The 16,529-nt window shown below is 42.6% G+C and overlaps 1 protein-coding gene across 4 annotated transcripts in view; it reads right to left on the bottom strand.

Moving 5' to 3' along the window:
• GIGYF2 (GRB10 interacting GYF protein 2) overlaps positions 1-16,529 on the bottom strand; it is a 674,098-nt gene that overhangs the window by 309,995 nt on the left and 347,574 nt on the right. For 3 of the 4 annotated variants that reach the window (XM_033959534.1, XM_033959536.1, XM_033959535.1), the window contains one exon: positions 8,901-9,083. The exons of the other annotated variant lie outside the window; for it this stretch is intronic. In XM_033959534.1, the coding sequence (XP_033815425.1) occupies positions 8,901-9,083 (183 nt within the window). The remainder of the gene's footprint in view (positions 1-8,900; positions 9,084-16,529) is intronic. 4 annotated transcript variants of the gene reach the window in all.

Raw genomic sequence — 16,529 nt, 5'->3', positions numbered from 1 at the left:
AGGATCACTCAGGATTTTGTATACTTCACTCATATCTTTCCTCAGCCGTCTCTTATCTAAACTGAAAAGCCCTAACCTCTTTAGTCTTTCTGCATACAAGAGAAGTTCCATTCCCTTTATCATCTTCGTTGCTCTTCTTTGAACCTTTTCTACTTCTACTATATCTTTGTTAAGAACATAAGAATTACCACTGCTGAGTCTGACCTGTAGTCCATCATGCCCAGCAATCCGCTCACACGGCGGCCCTCTGGTCTAAGACCAGCACCCTAACTGAGACTAGCCCTACCAGCGCACATTCTTGTTCAGCAGAAACTTGTCTAACTTTGTCTTGAATCCTTGAAGGATGTTTTCCCCTATAACAGCCTCTGGAAGAGTGTTCCAGCTTTCTACCACTCTCTGGGTGAAGAAGAACTTCCTTACGTTTGTACGGAATCTATCCCCTTTCAACTTTAGAGAGTGCTCTCTTGTTCTCCCTACCTTGGAGAGGGTGAACAACCTGTCCTTATCTACTAAGTCTATCCCCTTCAGTACCTTGAATGTTTCGATCATGTCCCCTCTCAATCTCCTCTGTTCGAGGGAGAAGAGGCCCAGTTTCTCTAATCTTTCACTGTACAGCAGCTCCTCCAGCCCCTTAACCATGGAGCAATACAGAGGCATTACAATATTCTTAATCTTGTTTACCATCCCTTTTCTAATAATTCCTAGCATCTTGCTTGCTTTTTAGGCCGCTGCCACATATTGGGCGGAAGGTTTCAAAGTATTGTCTACAATGATACCCAGCTTTTTTTCTTGGGTAGTGAAGCGTAGCAAAAGGCATGGACAGGATGGTATACATCTCAGAGCACTGATAGGATTGAAAAATGAACTTGTGCAGCTATTAATAGTGATTTGTAATTTATCTTTAAAATCCAGTGTAGCTCCAGAAGACTGAAGGGTAGACAACATAATATCAGTTTTTAAAAGCGGTTTCAGAGGTAATCTGGGAAATTATAAACAAGCGAGTCTGATGTCAGTGTTGGGCAAAAAGGTAGAGACTATTAAAAAGAGCAAAATTACAGAGCATATACAAGAGCATGAATTAATGACACAAAGCCAACATGGATTTAGTCAAGGGAAGTCTTGTCTCATCAATCTACTATATTTCTTCAAAGGGATAAATAAACATATGGATAAAGGTGAGCCAGTTGATTTTTTTGTATCAGATTCTCAAAAGGTATTTGACAGAATACCTCAAGAAAGACACCAAAGGAAATTAGAAAGTTGTGGGATAGGAGGTAATGTCTTATTACGGATTAAGAACTGGTTAAAAGATAAAAAACAGAGTAGGATTAAATGGTCAATGGTAAATAAGAGTGGTTCCCCAGGGATCAGTGCTGGGACTAATACTTTTCAACAATGATATAGAGATGGGATTAGTTACTAAGATAATTCAATTTTCTGATGACACAAAGGTGTTCAAAGTTTTTAAATCACAAGAGGATTGTGAAAACTGCAGGAGGATCTTGCAAGACTGGGCATCAAAATGGCAGATGTTTAATGTGAGCAAATTCAAAGAACATAAGAATATAAGCAATGCCTCTGCTGGGTCAGACCTGAGGTCCATCGTGCCCAGCAGTCCGCTCACGTGGCAGCCCAACAGGTCCAGGACCTGTGCAGTAATCCTCTATCTATACCTCTCATATTAAACATTTCAATGCCAACAAGGATATCAATTCTTATCAGACAACAATTCCAGAAACTAGAACACTGCATCAATGATTTTATGGTGAGAATACTAAAAGGAAGTTTTAAGGGCATAGAAAAAGTAGACAGGGACAGATTTTTCAAATTATGGGGAACCACAAGTACAAGGGGGCACTCGGAGAAATTGAAAGGGGACAGGTTTAGAACAAATGCTAGGATACATGGAACGCGCTCCCGGAGGCTGTGATAGGCAGGAGCACGTTACAGGGCTTCAAAGAAGGTTTGGATAGGTTCCTAGAGGAGAAAGGGATTGAGGGGTACAGAAAAGAATAGACGTGGGTTACAGGGATAGGAGTAGAGATAGGTTATAGAAATAGTCAGGGACCACTGCTCAGGCAATGGGCCTGATGGGCCGCCGTGGGAGCGGACCGCTGGGCGAGATGGACCTCTGGTCTGCCTCAGCGGAGGCAACTTCTTATGTTCTAAAGACAAGACCTTTGAAATCAAAACAATAAAATATTTTGCCACCAACCAGACAGAATTCAACAAAGATCTTGGTTTTCTATTGTATTACAAACCATAAAATTACATTGCTTTGTCGCCTTCTTAAAATCCATCCATATCTCCCTGTCACTCATCCACATCTTCCTGTTTTCTTACCTCATCCCTCTTTTTGTTAGACTGCCATTGGAATGCTTTCATGTTTCACTTATATATTCTGATATGTCAACATTTGTTTATTTGTGATCTAAAGGGATATCTTTGAAAGCTAATCAAACAACTGCATAAGTTAGTCCAAAAAGCTATCACCTTATTTCATTTATATTTTATTTCTATATATTTCCTTTAAAGTTGACTGACATGGCTAACCACATGATTTTATTCAAGACGAACAACTTATGACAGAGCAGGGCACGGTGCTCAGGAAAGGATTTACACAAACACACATCACACTGTGTAATGTTCAGAACAAAAAAGAACTCTTTATTAAACAGCGGGGAAGAGCCTGTTTCTTCACAAGTTTCCCTTAACGGTTTGAAACAGCTATGCTTTTCAAGTTTCCCACTACTTCCAGTTTATATTCTCAGGGGGAAGATTCTCAAAACTGAAATGTGATTTAATGTGCACACTAAACTGGTTCCAGCCTGTTTAGTGTGCATATATATTAGTGGTGGATTATGAAAACGGTTTACCATGGTCTTTTCCAAATTTCCTATACTGCCATGCAAATGTAGCACAATGATGTCATTAATATTTAAATGAACACTGTGAATGATTCTCTAACCTTGTTGTGTCACATTTGCAGCCAAAATTTGCTGTCAGGCCTGAGTTGTCGTAGCCTTATTTTCTGATCAGTTCCTGAGCGCTAATTGGCTCAGGCACTGACAGGAAAGTAAGGTTTGACAGCTCAGACCCCAACCCTCATGCAAATTTAAAAAACTCAACAAACCCCAAAACAAAGATCAGCAGGAGACAGGACCACTCTCTCCCGCCATGTCGCACAATCCCCTGACACTACTACCCACCCCTATCCCACAGCAAGAGAGATGTCCACTCTCTCCAACCACGTCGCATAATCCCCCACTACTCACTCACCCCCACCCTGCAACAGGAAAAATGCCCACTCCCTCCCGCCGCACAATCCCCCAACACTACTAACTCCCCACCTGAAGCGGGAAAGATGTCCACTCCATCCCCTGTTGCCCAACCCCCCAACTCCTCCCATACACCCGATGACCCCTTCCCCTGCCCATGAAGTCTGGCAGGAAGGACACCTACACACTACCTCTTATAAAATGGTGGGCCTTCCCATTCGCGGTGCATCAAAGGATGCAATAGGGAGGGACCTAAGGCTCTGATTAGCCAATGCACTTAAGGCCCTTCCTAGGAAGGGCCTTAAGCACCTGGGCCAATCAGAGCCTTAGGTCCCTCTCCGACGCATCCCAGAATGCATCAGGAAGGCCCGCCATTGGGGGCAGTTGGGTGATGGCAGAAGGGTGTGGGCATCTCTCTTGCTGTTGGGTGGGTAGTAGTGTTAGAGGATTGTGCAATGCGGTGAGAGTGGGCATCTCTCCTGCTCCCACTGATAGGGATGGGTGTCTGGAGTTTGTGCGAGCGCAGCAGGACAGAGTGGGCATCTCTCCTCCGATCTTTGTTTTGGTGGGTTTGGTTGGGTTTAAAAAAATATGCGGGTATATTCTGCAAATGTACTGATCGCTACCACCAGCGACTCATCTCAAGTTAATTTTTGGCGAGCCTATGTGAACATCTACGAACCTCATTTGCATGCGGTGTCTTTTGAGAAAGCACAGTCGGGAGATCCAAGTTTATTATTTTCTTGATATACCATCCATCAAGCTTTCTGCTACTCTAGCTCCCATAAACCCATTCTAGTCTTTCCAGTAAACTGGAGCACTGACTTTACTGACTAAATCCACACCAGGATTTCCAGCAAATCCTGTTTTATTTTTTCCTCTTTATAGAGCGCCCTGGTAGTTATCTCCAGGGTTGCTGGCTGAGCAGGTGTCCACAGTGGCATGATTAAGACTTTCAGCACTTTCCTTCTTCTGCCTTGATTAAAGCAGCACTCAAATAAAGCAAATAACCCAAATAAAATCCTGCTTATCCAGCACTATATACATATTGTAATGTCCCTCACTATCCTTGCCTCAGGAGCTGATATCTGTTGGCAGTTCCAACAAAATGAAAAAACTTTTTATACTGAGGACCCCAGACTCTAATTGTATTTGGGCCAGTCTCTGTGTCAGAGACTGCAATTCCCCATACATGTCACCATGTGTGTGACAGAGCAGGGCACGGTGCTCAGGAAAGAATTTACACAAAACACGTGTAGTGTTAAGAACAAAAATAATAATTTATTAAACAGCCTGTTTCTTCACAAGTTTCAGTTTCCCTTAATGGTTTCTTTTCCTAAGAAACAGCTATGCTTTTCAAGTTTCCTACTACTTCCAATTTATATTCTCAGTAGGGCTTGCCATGCCCCAAACATAGTTAGCTAGCGATGCCACGGATTTTTCTTGGGCTTGTCCTCCTCTTTGGCTATGTGCGGTGATAGTGTGTGAAAATTTTGTTGAAACTGGCTCCTGAGGAAGGGAACTATCTTGAAACTGGGCTCAGTTGAGCCATCATCCAACCTGCATGAATACGCGCCAGGAATATCCATTGAAGACACTCTACTATCTGGAAATATCAATAACAATGGAGGAGCCCCTGAGATAAGTTCTTAGAAATCGCTAGTTTGAGCACTTTTTTGATATGATGGATTGTATTTTTGAATAATGTATTTACTTAACACTTGCACTTTTTGGTGATTTATATTAATGCACACGATGTATATCTATGATGGTGCTAAGGAGGCATAAGAAGTAGCCCCTTTACACATTGTTTAAGCCTGAGCACTCGGGTTTCCGAGGCCTATACCTTTGACCACTGTACTGAGATTACATCAATAATATTTAACATTTAATACTTATATGGGCACTTGCTCATTTTATTAATCATTCTTACAACCCACCATTTCAGAAAAGGAAGAGAGGGAGCGTTATTGGTATTATATATTAACCCTCTGGGACATTTAATATTGGTGCCAAACAGTTTGGGGCATGGCATGCCCCAGAAACACTTTGGGGTTTGCCATGTCCATGCCAGTTTAGGACTTGCCATGTCCCAGAAACAGTTTTATGCAGCATTCAATCATCGCTCTTGTCAGGCATTAGAATTAAGGCAGAGTTTTTTCACATAGGAGAATCTTACCTCCAGCAGATTCTATCAGCAAAACAGGTCAGCTCTTCGATTTAGCTTCCCCTAACTCCCATGTTCTCTCTGGGCTTCCATAGGCAATAAAGCTGCTCGACACATACATCCCAGATACCCTCAGCTAAGCTCTCAGTAACTGTTTCACCTTGTACAGTCTTTTTCTCTCAGCTGAAGTGGAGTTAGCTTGCCCAGAGCTTCTGCCTCAGCCACATCTAGGGGAAAGCTAGCGAGTTACTTTCTCTTTCAGGGACCTCCTTGAATGAATCAAACTGGAAAAGATATACTCATCTCTGCTTGGGTCCTGCCCCTGTGACTCAGCAGCTCTTCCATCTCTTCTCAGGTAGCTTAGCACTAAGCTGCTGAGCCCAGTGCATCCTAGGGGTTGTAGTTGCTTCTCTCTCACACCAATATAGAAAATCTCATTTACAAGGACACTACAGTCTGGTTCTACCCTGTGTTACAATGTCCATTCCACTAGTGACACTGACCATATCATCTTATAATTACATCCATGACTTGAAACTGTGAGAGGGACCCGGGAAGGGAAATTTGTCTGGATAGAAAAAAAATTCATGCTTAAAGGTTAACCAAGCTTAATATATCACCCTGCTTATTTTTATGGGATAGTATGGTGTTTTAAAATTCAGTGCAGAACTGTTCCAGGTTATCTACAATTTTCCTATTATTATGTTTACAGAAAACCTAAAGGTTTCTGCAGTATAGTAGTTCCATTGAAGAGACTAGCAATGAGGGATCCTTGGTTAAATTTGCAAAACTACTTGCACAGTTGTTTCCTTGTTAAATTTATCACTGTGTACAGAGACAGATTTATCCCAAGACATTTTAGTACCCTGGGTCACAAGGTTGAGTCTCAGATCAGTCCCTGGAGATTCCTCTGTCTTTACCTTGAAAATCAGAGCTAAAATAGCAGATAAATTCATTCTGTTGATTTTGTGTGCTATTTATTTCTTGAGATAACTAATCATGACAAACAGAGACTGTGTTCGCCTGAGGTAGAGCTGAGCTGAGCAGTTGGACTTTCTTAGATGCCCTTGACATGTTTCTATGGCAGATAAGGAATGAATAAATATTTGGTACAAGGAAGTATTGCATAAATGGGAGTCCAGGTTAGTAAAGAGCTGTAGCAGTAAATAATCATATCATATCCTATAGTGATAAAGTATTTCTATGGATGGAAGTTTGTGGAATATTTCCCCATAATCTCTAGGGATAAACTGTACCTCTGATGTCTTGCCTACTGTCTATCAGCATAACATCCAAGTTGCTGCTGGATCTTAATTTAAAAAAAAAAAAAATACACTTTGTACTTAAACCCCTCCCCCCAAAAAAAAACTCAAAACAAATTTTAGCCTTAACTATGCCTGCTATTACTTAATATTTAAGGCCAACTAAAGTTGATCACTTAGTTGAACTGAAGAACCATCCATGCTATCTTCTCCCCTTTCAGTGCCAATTTTTGCATTCTAAAAAAGTGTTTATTACAATCGTTTAAATAGGCAGAAACATATAAGCTAAGCATTATTTTAATACTGCATTCCCACTGTCCCAGTGAGAATCTGATTTCTAAGATTTAATGAGTTCATAAAACTTCTACAGTGATACCACAATTAAACTACAGAGATTTTATACTTTAAAGTAATATTTTGAAGTCCAGGTTTCATTACTATTGTACCACCAACTGCCCCAATTTTTCTAATATGCCATTTCCAAAATCACAGTAGCAAGCGACATCAATTTTTATTTAATTTAAACTTAATGTACAAAAACCCTCCTCTAGTGCATGCCTCTCTCCTTTAACCAAAGTTTATTATGGGGGTCTATGCATTAATTTGCTATAAAGATTTTCATCTAATGTTTACTGCCTAACAAATTTAGGGTGCAAAACCTATAAGTTAACTGTTAGAAACATTAAGTTTTATTCTTTTTATCAACTGGCTGTTATCTTTATTTACTAATCTTGCTCCAGGTTGTTAAAAACAGATGCTCAACTTAGCCATATTCTGCTTGTTTCAGGAGCATATAAAATTCCAATTAGTGCTAAAATCCAAGTTTGACCAACTTGGGTTGGAGACACTGATTTTACCAGTTGGCCATGTCGGGGATGTTTTTAAAAAAACAGAGAAAGATTAGTGAATAAAGATTCTTCTCAACAGCTTGCTGTTATCATTGTTTCCACGCTGGATCTTGTTAGTAGATTGCCTTGTTTTATGGGACTCTTTGTTAACAGAAGCACTCCCAGCATTTTGAAGAAGGCAGTTGTGCAGCTAAAGCAGAGGAATGATGACTACTGCATGTTAACAGTATGACCAATAATTCATAATGTAGTTTGCTATATCTTTGGAAGCTAACTGCACCACATTATCTGTCACATTGGCAGTTAATATGGAGCTTGTAACTGAATGTTAACTGCAAGGTACAGTCTCTACCCATATACCCTCAATAAGAATTTCTATCCCAGCTCACGTTAATTAAAACATTAGATATGTAACAGTTAACATGAAGCATTGTGCTTTTAACATAAACTAATGCAGCTTAGTAAACAGTACCCAATATATTTTGTGTATTTCAGATAGGCTAAAGAAGATTTTCCTGCCTTATCTCCAGTCCAGTGCTCTATGCAACAACTATAGACGCCCTAGAAGAAGCTCCTGAAGAACAAAATGGTCAAATGATAAAAATTAAGGCAGGCTGTGCAAACTCAGCAAAATCCCAACATCTTTGCTGATGGAAATCTTGACTTTGATTCCAAAGGGCTGAAGCAGTTTATCATATCTGATTATTATAGGAAAGTGCTTGGCCTTCTCTGGTAAAATTTCTTTGTTTCCTGTTAAAGAATATTGTCTATTTAAACTGGTAGTATTAACCATTAAGATGTTTAGAAATCTAAAGCCTGTTTGACTGAGATATCAGATAAAACATTACATATCAAGGAAAGTCTGCTGTCATTATAAAAAAATTTATATGTAATGCCAAATGTGGCTGAAATCCAGACAATGAATTGGAGATCAAAGACATTTAGAGTAGCAGGGCAAGAGAACCAGAATAAACTATCAGAGGATTTAAGAAAAGCTTTAATGGGGACAATACGATATGAGGGTAGACTTTTCTGTTTTCTTTTTTAGATGCCTTGATTTTCTTGGATTTTATCTTTGGTAATTGTTCTTTGAATACTATGTAAGCCATTGTGAATGACTATAAAGATGATATTTAAAAATTTTATAAATAAATCTGTAACAAGGCAGCGGTATCAAAAAGTAATAAAATGATCTGTAAAACACTACAAAGGATAATTTTCCTCTCCGTTAGCCCAAATAAGTTTTCAAATACTAAAAACGTCACGGCTACTAGTTTTATCGGTTCATTCCTTTAGGTTGTATTCCTTCACTTTCCCTGTTGATCTCATTCTTCTGTTCTCTCACCTGGACTATGAGGACGCCATCTCTCACCATCCCGTCGAGATCCAGCTAGCCGCCATACACCTCCCTCTTCGTCTTCCCCATTCAGCTCTTCTCTCAGGATTCGCCAGTTCTCACTCTCAGAGCGTGTGAACTCATGTTTCCTCCCTGTAATCGCTGTCCCACCTTCTTCAAAGGTTGGTCTCACTAGAAAGAAAGCAAGCGCATTGTTGTATGCACAACCCAGTCTTATAAAGGGGAATGAATACTCTCTCTCCAAAGCTGTCTACCCACCTGGTACCCACTATCAAACAACTAGGTTCCTTAAATCAGGTGTCCTAGACCATGTTCACTTGTTATGGGATATATTTGCTGTTTCATAGCATGCCAGATCCGACATTACCAAGAAGAAACAATTTTGTCAAGACATGGATATTATTTTAAAATGAGACTGTGTGTTCCATTAAGGAAGAGAGTCAAAGTCAGTGAAGGAGGACCCTGAGAAAAGACTACAAGGACCTTATATTCAGTCATCAACCTAAATGAACATGTCTACAAAGCACAAGTCATTCCAATGAGCTTAGAAGAGCAAGGAATAACTTCCTCATAAAAAAGACAGATTAAGATAAACCTAACATGCATTTCATTGCAGAAAATGCATATTTAATGTAACACATTTTAGAAATTTACTCCAACTCAGGCTAAATATGTAGATATAATGCATTATATATTAACAAAAGACATAAGTCATGTGTATGCGCTCTGCTCTCTGCTGTATGTATTATTTTTATATGTTTAGCCATTGACTAGAGAGGAAAAAGCTTTAGCTTTATTCATTTACCGTATATACTCGATTATATACAGAGATTTTTGTGCTAAAAAAAGGGCCCAAAAATGGGGGGGTCTTGGTTTATATTTGAGTCTACTACCATAGTTTAAGAAAATATCCAAATATAAGCCTACCAGGCGGTGGGGAAAGGAGTCGTGGGGCAGGGGCAGGCCTGAAATGCGAGGCAGGCAGCTGATTCCTCCCGCCAGCGGCCGTCCTCCATGCTGTTTGCTGGCTGCTGGGAGGTAGGGGGGAAGGGGAGTGAGGAGTCAGCGGCGCATCTGAATTGTGAGAAGTTCTACCTTTGATCCTGTCCCAGTCCTGCTAAACCGGCTGGCAATAACAAAGCCAAGCACCACAGGGGCCTTCCCTCTTGCCAAATTTCTAAAGGCTCTGCCAGTGTTAGAGGGGGTAACATCGAGACCAGCAGATCCTATAGCGATTTGGCAAGAGGGAAGACCCCCCATGGCATCTGGCTTTTTTATTGCCAGCCGGTTTAGCGGACTGATTCCTCACTCCCCCCTTCACACAAAGGCCGGCAAACAGCATGGAGGCCAGCGTTGGGAAGAATCAGCTGCCTGCCTCGCATGTAGGGCCTGCCCCTACACTGCAACTCTGCTGGAAGAAGCAAAGGGTAAAAGGGAGAGATCTTGGGTGCAGGTGGAGGAAGAGAGAGATAGATAGATGAGGCATTGGAGGAAAGAGGGGAGAGGATATGTTGGATGGAGGGGACAAGACAGTACATACTGGCTAGAAGAGTGAAAATAAAGGGGGAAAGAAAGAAAAAGAAGATGCTGGAAAGGGGGAAAGAGGGAAGAGTTAGCAAAAAAAAAAAAAAAAAAAAACCCTGGAGAAATAGAAGCAGATAGAGATGCAGAAAAATAAATAGTCCAAAACTGAAAGGAAAAGGTTAAAGTCAGATATGGGTGTAGGAGAGGACAGAAATGAGATAAGAGGCAGATAGACTGCAGACCCTGGAAAGAAAATTAAGAAAAGACAGAAGAAAGCAGAAACTGGGATAAACATGAATAAAATGGCCAGACAACAAAGGTAGAAAAAAATAATTTTATTTTTAATGTCATGAATAAAAAATGCAGTTTTACTGTAAATTTATACTGCTTTCTTTTTATTTTCCAAAGTGTAGAGTGTTGTTTCTCTTTCTATGGTATTGGCGCATATGGCTTCTTGAGGTTTAAGTTTGATTTTTGTTTGCATTTATTTAAGTTTGTGGTCACTTGTACTTGCATTTTCCTATGTAGGGGCCTTGTTGTGAATATGTTAGCTTTGGGATATATTGATCACAGATATTTGTATTATGTTTAGTGACTTACGAGGTAGCTGATGAAGAGAAAAGGTGAACAGTCTTTTTAGATTGGTTTACCTTGATAACTCAAATTTCTAACCTCGGTTTACTAACCTCAGTTTATTACCTTGGTAACCCAAATTTCTAACCTCGGTTTATATTCAAGTCAACCCTTTTTCCCCCTTTCTGGAGGGAAAAAAGGATATCTCGGTTTACTGTATATTCAAGCATACAGTGCTCCCTGCGAATTTGCAGTCCGCGGTCCCAGTCATTCACGTATTTTCCAACCTCGAAAGGGAGGCAGGAGAGGGCAGCTGGAGTGCCAGCGAGTGAAGGAAATCACTCGCTGTATGCTCCAACCGTCTCTTCCTGTACTAAAGTCAGGCCTCACCAATCAGGAGCTGCTTTGACACGCAGCTCCTGATTGGTGAGGCCGGACTTTAGTACAGGAAAAGGCTGTCGGAGTATACAGCGAGTGATTTCCTTCACTCACCGGCACTCCGGTTGCCCTATCCTGCCTCTCCAGCTGCCCTCTCCTGTCTCCCCTGCCTAAAAACCGTATTCACGGTTTCTCAACATTTGAGGGGGGTTCCTCGATTGGACCCTCCGCAAATATCGGGGAGTACTGTATATGGTAATAGCTTTCTTTTGGGCCAGTAAATTTATACCACTAATTTACTGTCTCCAGACCATCTTTTTTGAGGTTCCTTTCATATGCAAAAGTTTACCCATATAAAATATTTTCAGAAAATCATTGTATTTCGTATATACTCGAATATAAACTGAGATACCATTTGTCCCCCCCCTCCACTTTTAGGGGAAAAATGGTAACTCAAATATAAACCTCCTGGTAATCTCCCTCCCCCCCCCCCCCGTCTGCCACTGCAAACCCCCATCACCCCTCCCCCCCGAATTGGCAAACTTCAGAGCATATCCTCGTCCCTACCCCCACCAGCCAGCATTCCCTTCCTCCCTTCCAAGCAAAAATGGAAAAAAACCAAACCCAAGCCTACTGTGATTGCCTAGTGGTCTAGCAGCGCGTTGGAGCAGGAGAGATTCCCATTCGCTCCTGCCCATTCTTTCTCTGCGGTAAAAATGGCTGTCGAGACTTCCAGTGAGAATTGCTCATGCTCCAACGTGCTGCAAGGCCATCAGGAAATCACACTACGCCTGGGGGGTTTACTCTTGTTTGGGAGTAAACACAAACTGTTGGCTGGTGAGCTTGCGGGTAGAGATGCACTTACACACTGAAGTCTGCTAGTTTCAAAGGGGGGGGGGGTGGCTTGAGGCAGCGGAGGGGGGAAGATTTGAATATAAACCAAGACCCCCATTTTTGGCCCATTTTATTTGGCCCAAAAATCTCAGTTTACATTCGAGTATATACAGTATATATCTCACACACCCAGGCATAGATAAATTTAGAATTAGATTACTGTGAGAATTATTTTCAAATATTTTCAGCACATAATTGTGAACCAGAAAAGATGCATAATCCATTATTTAGAGAACATGTGTCAAACACAAAGCCCGCGGGTCAAATCTGGCCCGCCTGGCCATTTTATGTGGCCCGCAGTGATTGTGCGCCTGACACTACACTGTAGTGAAACCCTCTCTAGGAACCTCCTTGAATTCTGACTCCCCCACCTTCCAGATGCTGAAATTTAAAATCTTTGATAAGCTGATGTAAAGCCAGTCTCCCACCGTCGGCCTATCCTGGAAGTACTTCCTCTTTCCTATCTGCAGTACTTCCTCTTTCCGCGTAGGCAGGACGCTGCAGAAAGAACATTTCTGGGGCAGGCCGATAGTGGGAGTCTGGCTTTGCATTGGCTGCCCGAAGATTTTAAATTTCAGCAGCGGGATGTGGTAGGTGGGGGGAGTCAGGAATAAGGGACAGGTCGTACCGTAGGATCCAGCTGAGAGGGGAGAGCTGGGATTGGGAATGAGGGAAGGATATTCTGCATGAGCTGTGGGGGGAGCGAGGTTGGGAAAGCAAGAAGGACAGATGCTGCATGGGGCAGGGAGGAGGTTGGGAAGGACAGAGGCTGCACAGGCTGGGGGTTAGGGAGGGAAGGAAAGAGATGCTGCCGGTGGGTGAGGGAAGAGAAAAAGAAAATCCTTGGACATAGGTGTATGGAGCGGGAGGGAAAGATGGACAATTGTTGGACATGATAGTGGTGGAGTGGAGAGGAGGAGAAATGTTACACTGGGAGGGAGGAAAGTTGACTCAAAGAAGGGAGAGATGTCAGATTCCGGAGAAGGGTGATATATATGAGAGAGAGAGATGCCAGACTGCAGGAATGAGAGATGCCAGACAGCAGAAAGGAGAGAGATGTTAGACCTCGGGGGGAGGGAGGGAAGGAGAGAGAGAGATGACGGACCATAGGAGAAGAGAAAGAATCCAGGCTATGGGAAGGAGAGAAGAAAGATGCCAGATCATATGAGGGGGGAAAGGGTGAAGACAGAGTTTTCTGACCAAGGGAGAGAGATGAGATAGTGCACAGAGATGGAAGGTAAGGGGAGACAGAGGGAGGAGATGGTGCATAGCAATGGGTGCGGCAGGGAAGAGAAGAAGAAATGCTTCTTATCGATAGATGGAAATAGTGGAGAAGAAAAAGGGAGGCAATGGTACACATAGATAGTTGGGAAGGGAAGACATGGAAAAGTAGATAGATTTTGAGAAGAAAGCAGAAAAATGGAAGAAAGTTAATGCTAAAGATGGATGTATGATCCAAACAGACAGGGGAGTTTAAATTACAGTCCACTTGAGGGGAGCAATACTTTCAAAATAGAACAAAACACAAAAAAACCCTCTCATCAATACTGGGCAAGTTTCTCAAATAGTATCTTCATATAACATTTAAAGGCTTTTAAATATTTAAATGTGCTCATAAGCTCTTCAGCAAGGCGCCAAAGCAGCGGTACAATGTCGCTAGAAAGGTGCTTGAATTTTAATCATAACACATTGGATGGAGCAAGGATACTTGCTTCCACTGGAGTGGCAAATGTTATGGCTCTATAAAAGTTGTTTAACAGTAAACCACTTATCTGAAAAGGTCAGTATGCTACATCAGGAAGCCGGAAGGATGAGATTTTTATATTGATTTTATTTGCAGTGTGCAGTGCCTGAGTCCTTTGGTCTACACACTTGATGTTGAAAAATGACTGAGACAACCCTCAGAGTGGGGAAGGACCAGCTGAATCGCCCACAGCTCCAGGCGATTGATCGACCAGTAGCTCTCTGATGGTGCCCATTGGCCCTGAACCGGGACAGTCATGCACACTGCTCCCCAGCTTTTTGGACTTGCATCCAACAGTATCCCCCAATCTGAGATACTGAGCAGAAGGCCCCTGGACAGCGAGAAGGGATGTAAATGCCATGCTAGACCTTTGCACACCACCGCCGACTAGGGAAGGGATGCATGTAGCCTGCTGTGGATTCCAGCGCGAAAATAGAGCCTCCTGCAGCAGACACAGATGGACTCTGGTCCTTGGGACCACATTGATCATTGTCATCTTGGCCCCCAGAACCAGGAGATACTGCCACGCCATCAGGAATGGAGTAGCCACAAGACCTCTGACAACCTGTTGTAGCTCCTCCTGATGGGACATGGGTAGAAACACAGCTTTCTGACCCATGTGAAATTGAATTCCCAGGTACTCTAAGTTCTAGGCGGGTTCAAGATGACGTTTCCTGAACTTGATCACCCAGCATAGACATTTAAGTAATTGCACCACCTGCTGGACAACCAGATACCTCTCAAACAGATAAGGAGCTCTGGATAACCAGTTGTCCAGGGATGGGCGAACCAGGACAATTAGGGTGTGAAAATGGGCCACCACAACTACCACCATCACTTTAGTGAAGGTCCAGGGTGCCATCACCAATCCAAAGGGCAGTGTCGCAAGCTGAAAATGTTGCCCCACAACATGGAACCGCAGATACTTCTATTCGTCCGGGAAAATGCCTCCGGCAGATCCAGGGAGGCTAGAAACTCCCTTGGCACCGACGACACGATCACTGCTCGCACCATCTCCATGCGGAATCGAGGAACCTTCAGGGCTGCATTGACCCCCTTGAGGTACAGAACTGGTCTCCCATCATCAGATCCTGTCTTTGGAATAATGAAGTATTATCAAGTATCTCCCAGAGCCTAAGTCTTGCTCAGGCTGCCGCAAGATCCAAAAAATCTGCGGGCTGTGGCCTGCACCTGAACCACATTCTCAGGGCGGCCTGCAAGGGGGAACCAGAAAACACTCAGTCAGAGGACAGAGAAACTCCAATTTGTAGCCATCTTTGAGAACCTCTAGAACCCAGCGGTCAGAGGTGATGGCTTCCCATTCCACAAGAAAGGCTGACGACTGCCTCCCCACACGCAGAGGTGATATCAGCCTGGCATCAGAAATGTTTCTAAGCAGAAGCCGCCGGCTGATTTGTTGTGGACTGATGCCAGGGCCTACTGAAGCGTGGTCTGGCAGACGAAGACAACTGTTGACCTGTGCAAGGCCTGAGTACGGATGAAAACACCAGAAGGGATGAAAATTAGAACACCCAAAACTTCTAACAGGGCAGGACCTGTTCCCAGGCAATGCCTTGGGTTTACAATCTTGAACACTGGCTACAAGGTCATCCATACCCTGGCCAAACAGGAGTTGACCATTAAAGGGCAATCTGTTCAATGTAGCCTTAGAAGAGGAATCCCCAGACCATTGCTAAATCCAAAACATTCTGTGAGCTGAAACAGAATAGGCACCCCGCCTGGCGAAAAATTTCAAGATGCCATACAAGGCATCAGACATGCAATCCACTCCAGAGATGAGAAAATCCAAATCCCGAAACAACAGTTTCAGGATTATGGCACAGCTTGGAATGGCCGCTTTAACACTAGCCGTGACCAAAGCAGATAGACGCTTAAGGATGAAATCCACATGTCAGTTATGGATATCTTTCATGACAACCCCTCTTTCCCCCCCATCGCTGGAGAGAGATGTGCACTTGGTGATCAGCACCATCGAAGGATCCACCTTTGGGGAAATAAAACACTTGTTAAAGCCATCTGCAATGGGATAAAGCAGTGGTCTCAAACTCAAACCCTTTGCAGGGCCACATTTTGGATTTGTAGGTATTTGGAGGGCCTCAGAAAAAATAGTTAATGTCTTATTAAAGAAATGACAATTTTACATGAAGTAAAACTCTTTATAGTTTATAAATCTTTCATTTTAGCTAAGTCTTAATAATAATATTGTAATGTATAGCTAAAGAGACATTTGACAAAAAAGCTGTTTTATTTTACTTTTGTGATTATGATAAACATACCAAGGGCCTCAAAATAGTACCAGGTGGGCCGCGAGTTTGGGACCACTGGGATAAAGCCATGCCATGGCTCAAGCACATTTGAAGGGACCCAATGGATTATCCCAGATATCAGTAAGAATCCAAACAACGTCAGGAGTATCCAAAAGAGAGGTAAATTGTGGCCTCTGGATATTTATGAGGGAACATTCAGCAGTGACCAGCTGTTCC

Source organism: Geotrypetes seraphini, chromosome 9 (assembly GCF_902459505.1).
Source record: "Geotrypetes seraphini chromosome 9, aGeoSer1.1, whole genome shotgun sequence".
Lineage (NCBI taxonomy): Eukaryota > Metazoa > Chordata > Amphibia > Gymnophiona > Dermophiidae > Geotrypetes > Geotrypetes seraphini.
Note: the sequence above shows the minus strand (reverse complement) of the source record. Positions and strands in the feature narration are given on the sequence as shown.